At 40.5% G+C, this 13,663-nt stretch overlaps 1 protein-coding gene across 1 annotated transcript in view; it reads left to right on the top strand.

Moving 5' to 3' along the window:
• The window catches only part of fstl5 (follistatin-like 5), a 200,649-nt gene that overhangs the window by 39,714 nt on the left and 147,272 nt on the right, over window positions 1-13,663 (top strand). The window contains exon 3 of the mRNA XM_034227644.1: window positions 6,501-6,531. Within this exon, the coding sequence (XP_034083535.1) occupies window positions 6,501-6,531 (31 nt within the window). The remainder of the gene's footprint in view (window positions 1-6,500; window positions 6,532-13,663) is intronic.

Here is a 13,663-nt window from a genome sequence, read left to right as displayed (position 1 = left end):
TGTGTAGGTAATGCTAACAAGGAGGTTACGTTTTTGTGTATCTGGTTGTCAGCAGGATGTTGTAAAAACTACTGATTTCAATGAAACTTGGTAGAATAGCATGGGGACCAATACTATTTTAGATCGAATATGAGTCACAGGCGGATACAGAAATGATTTTTCATGCTTGTTAACAATGTGAGATGTCTGAGTGCCCTCCTAGTTGTTATTGATATGATAAAATACTGTCAAAGATAAGGTCTGCACTGGTGTAGGATGGTTTCCACTGGAGAAGAAGGTGGATGGGTCGAAACTCCAATTGGATAGAGGATGATAAAGGGCAGACAAAAGAAAGGGAGAGGGTGTCTGCAGATTGGTATTTGTTTCCGATAGATGCAATGTTTTGACTTCCTCTGTATAACCACAGGAAGCCACACATATTTTCTGACAAGAAGCTGTCACTGCAATACGGCCTCAATAGGCTAACTGTCTTAACAAAACCACATACCTGGCAAGATCTCATAAAATAAACACACAGCAACAAGAAACTCAATCATTAATTGATAATAAGTGCTCATTATTTTGCCAAGCGATGTTGTTCTTCAGCCACATAGTAGCTAACTGGTTGCCAACAAAACATGGATGCTGTGGAGCTAACATGATTTTTAAATCATGTTAGCACTTTTATAAAATGTTTCTGTGTGTCAAAATGAAAGACAGCCCACACACCTATCAATCATCAAACCGTGGGGTCTTAATTCATTACGTGTTGATTTCTATCAACGGGGGAGTACTTCAGGAAAGTCGACGGGGGGGGAGGGGGGGTAGTGGAGTACTTCGTGACCACAGAGTGTGAACGTTGTGATCAGCTGTTTTAGCGCAGTTCTCCAGTGAAGGGGGGGGGTCTCCCTCCGCAGCCGGTTGGCGTAGTACAGAGCGACGTTAACAGCAGCCCTGTCTGTGCACACGGAGACCGACTCTGTCGTCCGGTGATCTAACCGCGTTCTGGAAAAGCTTCACAAGTATTCTTTCACACACACATACGGGTTTTGGGCCGAGGGCGACACCGTACTTCCGGTATCAACCATTTCACGCGAGGTGCATACAGAATATCATAGTCGATTGCCTTAATCAATATAGTCAACTCTAAAATACCACATATATGCATTGGCATGATAATATTATTGTGACAAGTGGGGTATTCACCTGGTGTTTCCAGAAGATAGACGTAGATGCAGCCAAAATCGACCGAAGGCCACTTTTGAGGGTCGTAATTCCATACATTGTACATCCAACAACCCACACAGCTCTAGTTTACGCTGGTAACGACCTAGAGCACACCCCTCAAGTCCAGAGATGTAATCCGAAGACATGCAGCGATTTCTTCGGTCGTTAATTCATAAAAAAAACCTAGTGCGCTCTGCCTGGCTACATCAGCTAGCTGTTTATATTAGCTTGCCAGGATTTTTACACCTCCAGAAAAATGGCGTCTTTATAAAAAAATATATGGCGCGCGTTGCATTGTGGGTAGCTGTGACATCACTGTGTGTGAAAGAATACGGTACGCAAATGCGCTTTGTGACACAAGTGACGGTACGCATTTGAGATCACGCACATAACCTGCGTACCAGTTATGATGTGCACCCCTGTACTACAGCAAAAGTATTCTCCGTCGGGACTTCCTGCAACAACACCACGCCGTTATCATGATTCTGATTGGCCAGAAGACATGATCAAAGATGTTCTATTGAGAAGACGATCACTACGTGACAAAAGTTTTCAAAACCGTTTCTGGTCTTCGGTATTTCCAGACAAGTGGCTACTGAAATCAATCTTACTAACTGCTGTCTGTGCAATTTACTCCGCGAGTTGGCAGACTTTATTTTGCTTACTTTAACATCATTTTTCATGGTGCCATTTCTTGGTATGGCTGTAGCCTACCCCAGCCCTACACTGGCGCTGCCACTGGTGGGATGTATGGGGCGGGCCATTCTGCACATGCGTTAAATGCGTTAAATATTTTAACGCAATTAATTAAAAAAAAAAATTACCGCCGTTAACGCGATAATTTTGACAGCGTTAATATTTATATATACACTGAACAAAAATATAAACGCAACACTTTTGTTTTTGCTCCCATTTTTCATGAGATGAACTCAAAGATCTAAAACATTTTCTATATACACAAAATAACCATTTCTCTCAAATATTGTTCACAAATCTGAAAGAATCTGTGATAGTGAGCACTTGTCCTTTGCCGAGATAATCCATCCCACCTTACAGGTGTGGCATATCAAGATGCTGATTAGACAGCATGATTATTGCACAGGTGTGCCTTAGGCTGGCCACAATAAAAGGCCACTCTGAAACGTGCAGTTTTGCTTTATTGGGGGGGTCTGGGGGGGGTCCGAAAACCAGTCAGTATCTGGTGTGACCACCATTTGCCTCACGCAGTGCAACACATCTCCTTCGCATAGAGTTGATCAGGTTGTTGATTGTGGCCTGTGGAATGTTGGTCCACTCCTCTTCAATGGCTGTGCCAAGTTGCTGGATATTGGCAGGAACTGGAACACGCTGTCGTATACGCCGATCCAGAGCATCCCAAACATGCTCAATGGGTGACATGTCCGGTGAGTATGCTGGCCATGCAAGAACTGGGATGTTTTCAGCCTCCAGGAATTGTGTACAGATCCTTGCAACATGGGGCCGTGCATTATCATGCTGCAACATGAGGTGATGGTCGTGGATGAATGGCACAACAATGGGCCTCAGGATCTCGTCACGTTATCTTTGTGTATTCACAATGCCATCAATAAAATGCACCTGTGTTCGTCGTCCATAACATACGCCTGCCCATACCATAACCCCACCACCACCATGGGCCACTCGATTCACAACATTGACATCAGAAAACCGCTCACCCACACGATGCCACACACGCTGTCTGCCATCTGTCCCGAACAGTGAAAACCGGGATTCATCCGTGAAGAGAACACCTCTCCAACGTGCCAGACGCCATCGAATGTGAGCATTTGCCCACTCAAGTCGGTTACGACAACGAACCGGAGTTAGGTCGAGACCCGGATGAGGACGACGAGCATGCAGATGAGCTTCCCTGAGACGGTTTCTGACAGTTTGTGCAGAAATTATTTGGTTATGCAAACCGATTGTTGCAGCAGCTGTCCGAGTGGCTGGTCTCAGACGATCTTGGAGGTGAACATGCTGGATGTGGAGGTCCTGTGCTGGTGTGGTTACACGTGGTCTGCGGTTGTGAGGCCGGTTGGATGTACTGCCAAATTCTCTGAAACGCCTTCGGAGACGGCTTATGGTAGAGAAATGAACATTCAATTCACGGGCAACAGCTCTGGTGGACATTCCTGCTGTCAGCATGCCAATTGCACGCTCCCTCAAAACTTGCGACATCTGTGGCATTGTGCTGTGTGATAAAACTGAACATTTTAGAGTGGCCTTTTATTGTGGCCAGCCTAAGGCACACCTGTGCAATAATCATGCTGTCTAATCAGCATCTTGATATGCCACACCTGAGAGATGGGATGGATTATCTCGGCAAAGGAGAAGTGCTCACTATCACAGATTTTTTCAGATTTGTGAACAATATTTGAGAGAAATGGTTATTTTGTGTTTATAGAAAATGTTTTAGATCTTTGAGTTCATCTCATGAAAAATGGGAGCAAAAACAAAAGTGTTGCATTTATATTTTTGTTCAGTGTATATATGCTATATATATTATATACCATCGGCAACTATACAGTAAGTAACTACAACTCCAACAAAGCAAAATGAGACAGTAGTTCCCTGCTTCTCAAATATGAACCACTATTTTTCCCTCACTTATTTCAGTTTCTTACTTTGTTTTGTAAATGTAAATGACAGTTGTAGGGGCATAACACAAATTATGTCAATTGTTAGACGCTTTTACCCAAAGCGACTTACATACACTCAATGCTGTGGGCAATCCCCACTATCTGTTCACCTTTAAAAATGCAGACTTGAATAACGGCATAGCTTCTGAAATATAAGTTTGAAATCAAATTACGAATCTAATCATACACATTTGATTTGGTGAATGTGAAAAAAATCCTATATAAAAGACACATTCACACCTTGCTGATTTGGAGTTGTAATGTACATTCTACTCTTGTCACACAGGTATGAAGCAATTTGCAGTCATATGTTTCAAATTGAAGTGTACTTGGAAGTTGAGGGTGTGGAGGAGTGAGGGATGTGAGAACTGAAGCAGGCGAAGGAGAGGAAAAGGAAGGAGGAGTAGAGAGATAAAGCCAGAGAGAGAGAGAGAGAAGCCGGAGGAGAATGTGGGCGGTCAGCCAGCTAGCTGTGACAGGTGCAGATGAACCGCGGGTTGTACAGCTGGGTGCCTCCTCGTCCCCAGAGTCTCCGGGCAGCAGAGACAGGCCTGCCAGCTGCCCTGGGGAAATCATTCTCTTCAAACAAATGAAGTGTGAACACTCTCTGCCATATGCAAATAAGCACCATTTGATATCTTCTCTACCTGTACTGTTCTAAATGTCAAACCCTTTCGGAGGGCGGGGGGATTCGAAGAATGTCACACAGCCACAGGTGTTGTGGTTTTCTTTTAATTGTGCCTACTGGGTTGTTGGTCAACAGTGTTTTGTTTAATATCAAGAAAGATGATGTCTGTTTACTAGATCATGGTTTTCTTTTAGTTTCATCGATTTATTTTGACTTTTTATCAACCTACTTTTAAATTAAAACACATAGTATAGCATGGCTTCACACATAGTTGTGACCATTACTTTGTTTATTCCAAATATATATAATTACCAACATCGTTTAATTTTAGTGCTGGCACAAAAAGTTGATAAATTGACGTATTGATTGACTGCAATGAATTACCGCAATCTATTTACTGTTAGTAAATGTATTATATTTGGACTGTTGATCAGAAGAAATGGCTCTTTGACCATCTTTCAACATTTTATAGTTTGATCAATTGTATAGCTGATAGCTTTGTTCAATGACCCAATCTAATTTTGATTTGAAAGTAATGTTGTTATACTATTCTCAAACATCATCTTAACAGACTCAGTAGAGTATACAACATGAATAAGCAGGACGATATGGAGAAAATGGTACAGACAGTATCACTGACAAGTATACACAATATAACAAGCGAAGAAGAAAAAGGTGATTTAAATTAGTCTTGCAGTCAATATTACATTTTAATGGATGAGATCTCTTGGGTGTAAAAATCCATACAATACTCTAAATGCATTTCATACTAACCTTTGTCAAATCAAGCTTATCGTATTGAGATAAATATTCAGTATTCACATTTTCTGTTCAGACCCAGGGATTGGGTAATCAGCTATTTTCAATAGGCACGCAGGGACCGCTGTTCATATTGACTGTAGACCTGTTGCATAATGCATCCACTTCATAACGGCATCTTGCTCCAGATAGTCAGAATTTTCTGAACAAGAACGAGAAGCATGAGCAATGCAGATTTCACTGTAGAGAAATCAAATATTAATGCCTCTTCCATGGTTCCGTGGGCAGCAGCTTCTCAGAATAGTCGTCCTGATAACAGCGTTTTTCACGACCGTAATCACTATGCATGCTCTAAATGCAGCTGATTTTAATAGCGCTCCTTCTCAAAGGGTCAAGGCTATTTGCTCTTCTTTATAAGTCTCTATACTATGACATATATTTTTTACGAGTCAACTATTTCTTTTTTTTCTTAAATAAAGATCAGTGATGTTTTGGGAAATGTTGAACTGCAAATATGATCAAATGGTGCAAGATACTTTGAAAGCCATATATGGACATCCACTCAAAAGCAGCAATAATGTTGGAGATCCTAACACTGCGAGTGAGATAAATGTAACTTTTAATTTGTGTTAGAGAAAAGATTGTTAAGAAATTATTAAATATCCTTGAATATATATAAATACTACATATACTGCCTTCAGCTGATCATTAAATTAAATCCTGTATGTATGAATCAGTATACAGCTTAATGTTGAAATATTTATATTTATACAAAATATTTTATTTTAATCATGTTATTCTGTTATTCTGCTTCTTTTATATTGTGTATGCATTATGTAAAGCCTTTTAAAAGGGTTTGTGTATGACATGTGCTCTACAAAGACTTGCCTTAATCCTTAAAATACGAAAGAGGTGATGTGACAATGGGAAAGGTTTATCATTGTGTTTGTAAGTGATGCAAATACCACCTAATAGCACGTTGATCTCCGATTTATGCGTGCATAAACTGCCATTTAAACAGACAACACTACAATGTGTCGGACAAGTTTTTACATTCAGAGTGAGATCTGAACGTCATGACTGCACAGACACGATCTCACTTGAACACTGAGCTGTTGATTACAATTTATACGGTACAGCACCAAGGTTGTCCCTCTGATTTAAATGAAAACATGTTAATGCTGTAATCCTGTGATTTTTTAATAACTGTTAACTCTTGTCCTTTTTTCTTTTTGTGCTTGTTCCTGCAGGATGGGATCCCTGAGAGCTTGAGGATGAAGGGTGAGTTTCCATTTCTCATTTCTTGCTCTTCTTTCTTCTCCTATGACATGCAATATACCCAACATGCAATATACACAATAGAGGCTGGGTGTAAGGTTGGTGTCTGATGGAGGCCACAGTATGGCTTAACCTGTTGAGCCCCGAGCCTGTTTTTCAGGCCTCAGGCTCGAAAATGACATTCCCAGAACAAATGACTATATCTTCACTTCTAAAAGGGGACAATCAATCATTTTTTTTCTCAAAGCAATGATAAACCTGTGAGTTGGATGTAGAAAAGTCAGAATCAATATAGAATTTTTTTATTTTAAAGTAAATTCAGATTGAACATTGTAAACAAATGTTAATTATAGTGTCCGTCCAAAAAAGAAAAAACTTTACTTATAGTGAAAACCACCCTTGAATGATGGGATGGTAGACTAAAAGTTTTAGGAATCCAAACTATAACATATAATAAGTACCCTGTATCAAGATTGATGCAAAACAAGTGACATTTGACCTTTTTAGAGAGGTTTAGAAAACAAAAAACACTTCTGGGGTCATTTGGGTGCATTTTCCATATCTCTGGAATCCATCGGTCGATTTTGATGATTGACACCTCTTTTGAACCGTTAGAGCCAATGGAATCGAGTGGTGGTTCCTAAATAAATCTAAACATTACCCATTGGTGAATGAGTGATGCGTAGCCAGAATGCCCCGGAACCGGAAGCTATACACTCTAGTAGCTATCGTAGCTATCGTAGCAGCTAATATGAAATCTCCGTTATTGACATACAAATGGAATGATGGATTATCAGTAATCATTTCAAAGTGACACACACACATTGGATTAACACATCTGCTGTAGGATCCTTTGGACTACCCTTGATGTAAAGGATTTCATTTTTGGATATCAGAAAACACCTCATACAGAGCACCTTTAACTAAAATCTCCACTCTAGGAAATCCATTTGGAGCACAGCACTGTATCTTCTTCCCCCTCTGCCTCAATGTGAAGATCTCACAAGATAATCACATTTCGAAACACAGTCAACCAACCATGCTCCGGGGCAAACATTGCCTATGGTGATTTATGCTGGTTTTCACTTACTAGGTTCTTCTAAATGCATAAAAAAAGCATACATGTAGTTTCCCACAGTGACTACCAGCCACTGACGCGTGATATTTGTTGAGACATTGTTTAATGCCAGAGTAATGTGTTGTACTGCAACATGTATGAGTAGTGAACAAGCTTGGACAGATTTCGGAAAACAACCCGAGTGTTTTGGCCATTAAACACGTCAGCATAAAAATCATAAAATGTCTTCGACTTAAATATGTGTAGTTGTCTAACGGGCCTCGAAACAAGTCGAAGAGAGCGAGTTGGGATCAGAGATAAACAATGTTTTTTAAATTAAGCTCAAGGATATACTGTACAAAATGTACCATTGTACCAGTTTAGCAGCAGTGTAGTGGCAACAATAAATTCACATTTGATGAGAATGGAGTTTTGTGCTTTAGGCCCCGGCCACACGAGGACGAAAACGGCTAAACGCATAGGATTAACGCAAACGCAATCGCAAAAAAGCTTCCGTCCACACGCAATATTCACCGGATAGTGTCTGTCCACACGAGACCGCTCCGTTTAGGTCCAACCGCTGGAGAAGCTGCAGTACATATGCAGGAGCCTGTACGTGGCGCTGTAACTTCCTCCACAAAAGCAGCGAAGAAGCATGGTTGTCATGGTTGCCCTTCTGTTTATTCTCCGCGGTGGGGGCCGAGGGAACCGGGCAGAGTTTTTCGCCAGTCAACGTGTTTAAATCTTCTGACAAAATTATTAAAGTGCCGATCAAAGGTCTTCTTTGTTATTTATTGAGCTTTAAAACAAATGAATAACAAATCTATATAATATAATAATAAAATACACGGAGCCTCTATTTTTCCTCCCTCTCTTCGGACAGCGCCAGTGTCTGTGTCATGCAGCAGCTGATCCAGTAATGAGTGACCCGGTCGACAGTAAAAATAAACATATTTATAACTAGTTTAGGTAGTTTGAGAGGTGTCTCCGTCCTGTCAGATTAGACTTCACTCGCGTTTATGTCCATATCGAGAGAAAGATAAATAATCTGAATTCAGTGTGCAGTTTACTTTGACGCGGGGGTGAGCAGCAGAGGTGGGGAGAGGCGGGGCTATTGCCTCATCATTATCAGAAAATTATCATATTGGGCGTACACACGGAGCCGTTGGACCCCCCAGAGCGTTGCGTATGCCGTTCTATCCACCTTGGGACCCGTTATCGTTTCCGCAGTCGTTTAGTGCCGTATGCGGTCGTCCTCGTGTGGCCGAACGGTCTATATGACACTAAACAGTATGTAACGACTGTTTTCGTCCTCGTGTGGCCGGGGCCTTAGTGTGTAAAGTACAACAAACATTTTTGAATTAGTGTTTTGGTTTATCTTTGTAAATTGCAAACCAGTAACTCATCATCATTAATACAACGTTGTTTTTGTTCATATGCGTATACATACAATCTCCCCTCTAAAAGCTATGTAAAGTCAGTAGTGGAATTAAGTGTGTGGATGTACCGATTGACTTTATTCAAAAAGTTACACTTTATACCAAAGAGAGGAATTGCAGTTTAATTCTCAGCTCCAAACAAAAACTATTTGTGCAGTGATACCATCAGAAACTCCTACTTAACTTTATACAATTGTGTTAGGAAACGTTAATTCGCTAAATACTATTACCTTGAGTTCTGTCGATTTCTGTTTTTTGTACAAGATTAAACTGGTGCAATATAAACCGTCAGAAACAGCATCAACACATTCTGTAAAATGAAGGAATAGCCTACATCAACCACCATTATCTATTGTCATTTAAAACAGTTACTTTAAGAATAATCAAAAGATGGATTAACCTATAGTGAAGATAACAGTAGCAGGTGTAGTTGGCACTATAATCCCAACCAGCCTCATGTTCCCGTGGCACAGAGCGGTGTGGAGGCATTAATGCGCTTCAGTCCTCTTGTTGTCTGAGGGATGCATCTCATCTGTCAACCTGCCACCTTTCTAATGTCTTCTCTGTCTCCTCTAAACAAGAGTCAATGTCAGGCAAAAGGGTGATCCCTCTGCCCAACATGTCTGCCACTAAGTGTTTGAAAGGGCCGCTAAATGGACGTCTCCCCATCTTTCTTCACCAGGGAAGGTCGAAGCAGTAATTGTAGAGGGTACATTACCATAAAGGGCGGCCCCAGCTGTCTGCTGTGATTCACTTTAACGCACCATGTTCTGTAAACTGAAGAAGAAGGGATATCTCACTTTGGCCAGTTTTCAGCAAACTCATTTCCAGGCCAGTTAACGAGAAGGAGAGCGAAGTGTAGAGAAAATCATAAATAATTCAAGCGTCACCCCGTACATTGGAGGCTTCTCATTATTACACAACTGAGGTCAGTTTAGTATAAAACTTCAATTGTACAAGCTACGTAACAATGTACTTTTCAAATGGACATCAAGCTATACCGAAATTAGAGAAGACACAGGAACAGCTGAGCTCAGTACAGTAATACAGTTAATTTGTGCAAAAAAACTTGCGAACAAACTCCTAGTGCAGAAAAGGTAAGAATTAGGTCTTTGTTTCAAACTCCTGCAGACACATTCATTATATTTGTGGGCTACCTTCATGTCCATAACCTAAAGCAGGGTTGGGGAACCTCTGGCCCCCGGGCCGTATACGGCCCTCGAGACCATTTGGTACGGCCCTCGAGGTAATTTATAAACACACGCAAAAAAGAAAAACATTTAAGAAATCTAGACCGCAAAAAAATTAAACAAGCAAGTGCCTGTTTTTCCTGACCAGGTCAGGGTCCTTGAACACAACACGAGCCTAACGTGTCATCACGTGGTATATGTCTCGTCTGACAGGGGTGCAGTTCTGACGGAGAGCACCAGAACGCGGCTCCGGCACTTCAGAAATTGCAGTACCCATAAGGAGCCGTACACATGCCGCAGTTTCTGCGTGGCTGTGTCTTTAGTTGAAAGCCCAGTGGCGATCTGTTCATCCGTCATACTGATCATACAGTCAATAACTTTGTTGAGACTTTTAACATTCTTTGCTTCTTTAAATTCATAACCAGTTGACATCCTGGTTGATTTTGGGCTAGTTAATTCCCCTTCAGTCTTGCTCTGTACTCGAACACACATACACGTACACATGACTAAATATTTATATATGTTCATGTTAATGAATTTCTTATTTTGTAGTTATTTACCTATTGTTATCTTTGATTTTATCCTTAATTTTATGAATCTGTGTTAATCTATGCTGTCCTGTTTTTCAATCTTACCCTGTTGCTGTTAAACTACTGAATTTCCTCACGAGGATTAATAAAGGTCCATTTTATCTTATCTTATACATCAATGTGTTGAAATGTCCACACTGCACACACTACACACTGTAATATTCATTGCACTGCGATAGACTGGCAACCTGTCCATGGAGCGCCCAACTGCAATCATTCGCTTAATGTGTGCTACAACCCTGAACAGGATGAGCCGTTTAGAAAGTGGATTGGAGGATATTATATTCCTACATTTAGTCTGGATGAGGAAAACAAAAAATAATTATAGATCCGGGAAATGCAGCGCCCTATAAACTCTACAAACTGAATGTCATCACGGAGGAGACAAAGACAGACAAATGCCAGCCGGATTTCAGCTCGCTCAGTAATTGGAGTCCAGAACGAGCGCCACACTAACCGAGCCTGTTATGAAGGCTGTAGCAAGACCTTGGGCTGCCGGTGAAATGCAATTTTACCTAATAAATTGACTGATTTGGCCATATGAAATACCTGATGGGAGTTTTCGAGATAATCTAGCCTTCCACATTACGTGTAAAACCTGTCAGCGATGACAACACTGTTATGAAGGATGGGGTGCAAACGAGAGCCTAAGACACCGTTAAGGCTGGTGTTTACGACAACGTTCAGTGCTGCAACTTGTGTTATTTCAACAAATGTTATTATGCTACCAGGTGACTGCTCAGGTTTTCATTTCATATTTGCTTGAGAGTAAAACTAGACAATATTTATTCCTTGAAAGTGTGTGAGTTTGAGGGTAAATAATCAATAACTTTTAAGCTTTTTTTAAATTGACAATAGACAATCTATATATAGTTTGTGCAGAATAGAAGTGCTCGTTTTACATTCACACATTCAATCCTCTTTCTCTTTAATTGTTCTCTGTGGGCTTCTGTTAAGCCTGCCTCATTATAAACATTCTCAGTCATACAGTAACACTTATTAGCCTTGATCCTTGAAGGAATTGGGCCTTGGAAGTCGTTGATATTAATGTTTAAGAAGGTTTGGGAACCTGAATACAACTTCAGTGAATAGAGCCGAGCATAATTTCTAAACACTTAAAGGTCCCCTATTATACTGTTCTTCATCAATATATTATAGGTCTCAGATAGTGTTTGGCTCCAAACACCAAACAGATCATTGCAGCATTACCCATAATCCCCTCTGTTTCAGCCCTGTTTCAAAAGTGCTGATTCTCTGCCTGTTACTTTAGATGAAAATAAGGAGCCACTCCCCACGCCCCTCTGAGAGAGATTTGGTTACAAAGAGGAGAGGAGGAGATTCAGGTGATAAGGGGGGGGGGTTACCTTGGTTGGTGATTGGCTAATGGTTACACAAGCCAACACATCGTTATGACATCATAAAGTGGCCAAAATCTGATTTTCAGACAGGTTTTTATAGAAATGGATCAGGACAAAAAGTGAGAGAATCTTTTTTCCTAAAACGTTCAGAATCTCTTTACACAGAGGGGACACATGTTGATGTAGAAGAGACATGAACACGTGGATTTTGAATAATAGGTGACCTTTTAAAGAAATAAACAATTCAGATTTGTTCAGAATAAGTTGGTATGGTGTAGGATAGTGATACTAGAAAACAGGCATATTGTGATATCTGCAGATGCTCTCCATAATCTGCTTTGGAAGGAGATTGAACAGGTTTTTTGGGTCGCAGCTGGCCAGTGGACGAAGCCAAAGCAGTCCATCTTCATCACTGCAATGTAACACGCTCATATTACTGGAGCTGGATGGCCGGTGACATTTTCAGTGCATACTAACGAAATGTGACACTACTGTATACCTCTATCAGCCTTGCAGTGTTATTGTTTTTGACAGGAATTTGGATTACTTTATATATGGCGATGAGAATAACAAAATTGTTATCTATAAATATGAATATGTCTCATGCTTTGCTGTGGTTGTTTACATTCATTTGATTTAACAGCTTTTTGTAAACTTTTGTTAAGAGGTCTGATTGTCGAAGGACATTTGTTTCAAAGGTGCATTCGTTTTTAACCTGTTTAACTTAACTGAATCCAGTTAAAACACGGTAGGCTGTTGAATGTGGATACTATCTTATTAGCTGTTAGCTGTGCACCAAACTCTTTATATCTCTCTTATTAACTAAGCTGTCCACCAATATTCTACAAGTTTGCATTACACAGTTAATCCATACCACAACAGTTATATTGTGATAAAAATAAAAGTACTTTCTGCTTGTTACATTTGGGAAATTCAGCATTTAGGGTTTATTAAATAAGAAGTTGAAATACAGAAATCACCAAGCATAAATATATGGCCACTAACGACAGATTTTCCCACGGCAACAAATAAATAAATAAATAACTAATGACAATAAATAACAATCATAAACCCTGGACTATCTCCATTGGGATGGTACAACCTTTAAGGTTTGACAGGGAGCAAACATCTGGTTTTGTTGCCTGGCACCAATGTTTACGTTTCCCCTAATCTGTCGTCTCCCATTCTTTCATTTACTGACATAATATATTCATTTGTATGCATAACATCTGCCTTACCCCAACTAGACCGGAGCCCCTTGCTGAAGCACATATGAATAATTCACAGGCTGCAAACACCAAGCGCTAAATTGTACATTAATTCTAAAATTACCCTCCAGCCCCTGGGCCCGGGATACACTTTTAATAACTCGTCACAGACGTCATGTGAGAAGAGCAGTGAATCCTGCCTTGCATTGCACTTTTCTCTCACAGTGAGAGGATAGAAACACAGGGAGTCTTCCAATATAGGGCGGTGGTCCATAGGGACTTGGCTTGGCAGC

Source organism: Gymnodraco acuticeps, unplaced genomic scaffold (assembly GCF_902827175.1).
Source record: "Gymnodraco acuticeps unplaced genomic scaffold, fGymAcu1.1, whole genome shotgun sequence".
NCBI classification, from domain to species: Eukaryota; Metazoa; Chordata; class Actinopteri; order Perciformes; family Bathydraconidae; genus Gymnodraco; species Gymnodraco acuticeps.
Note: the sequence above shows the minus strand (reverse complement) of the source record. Positions and strands in the feature narration are given on the sequence as shown.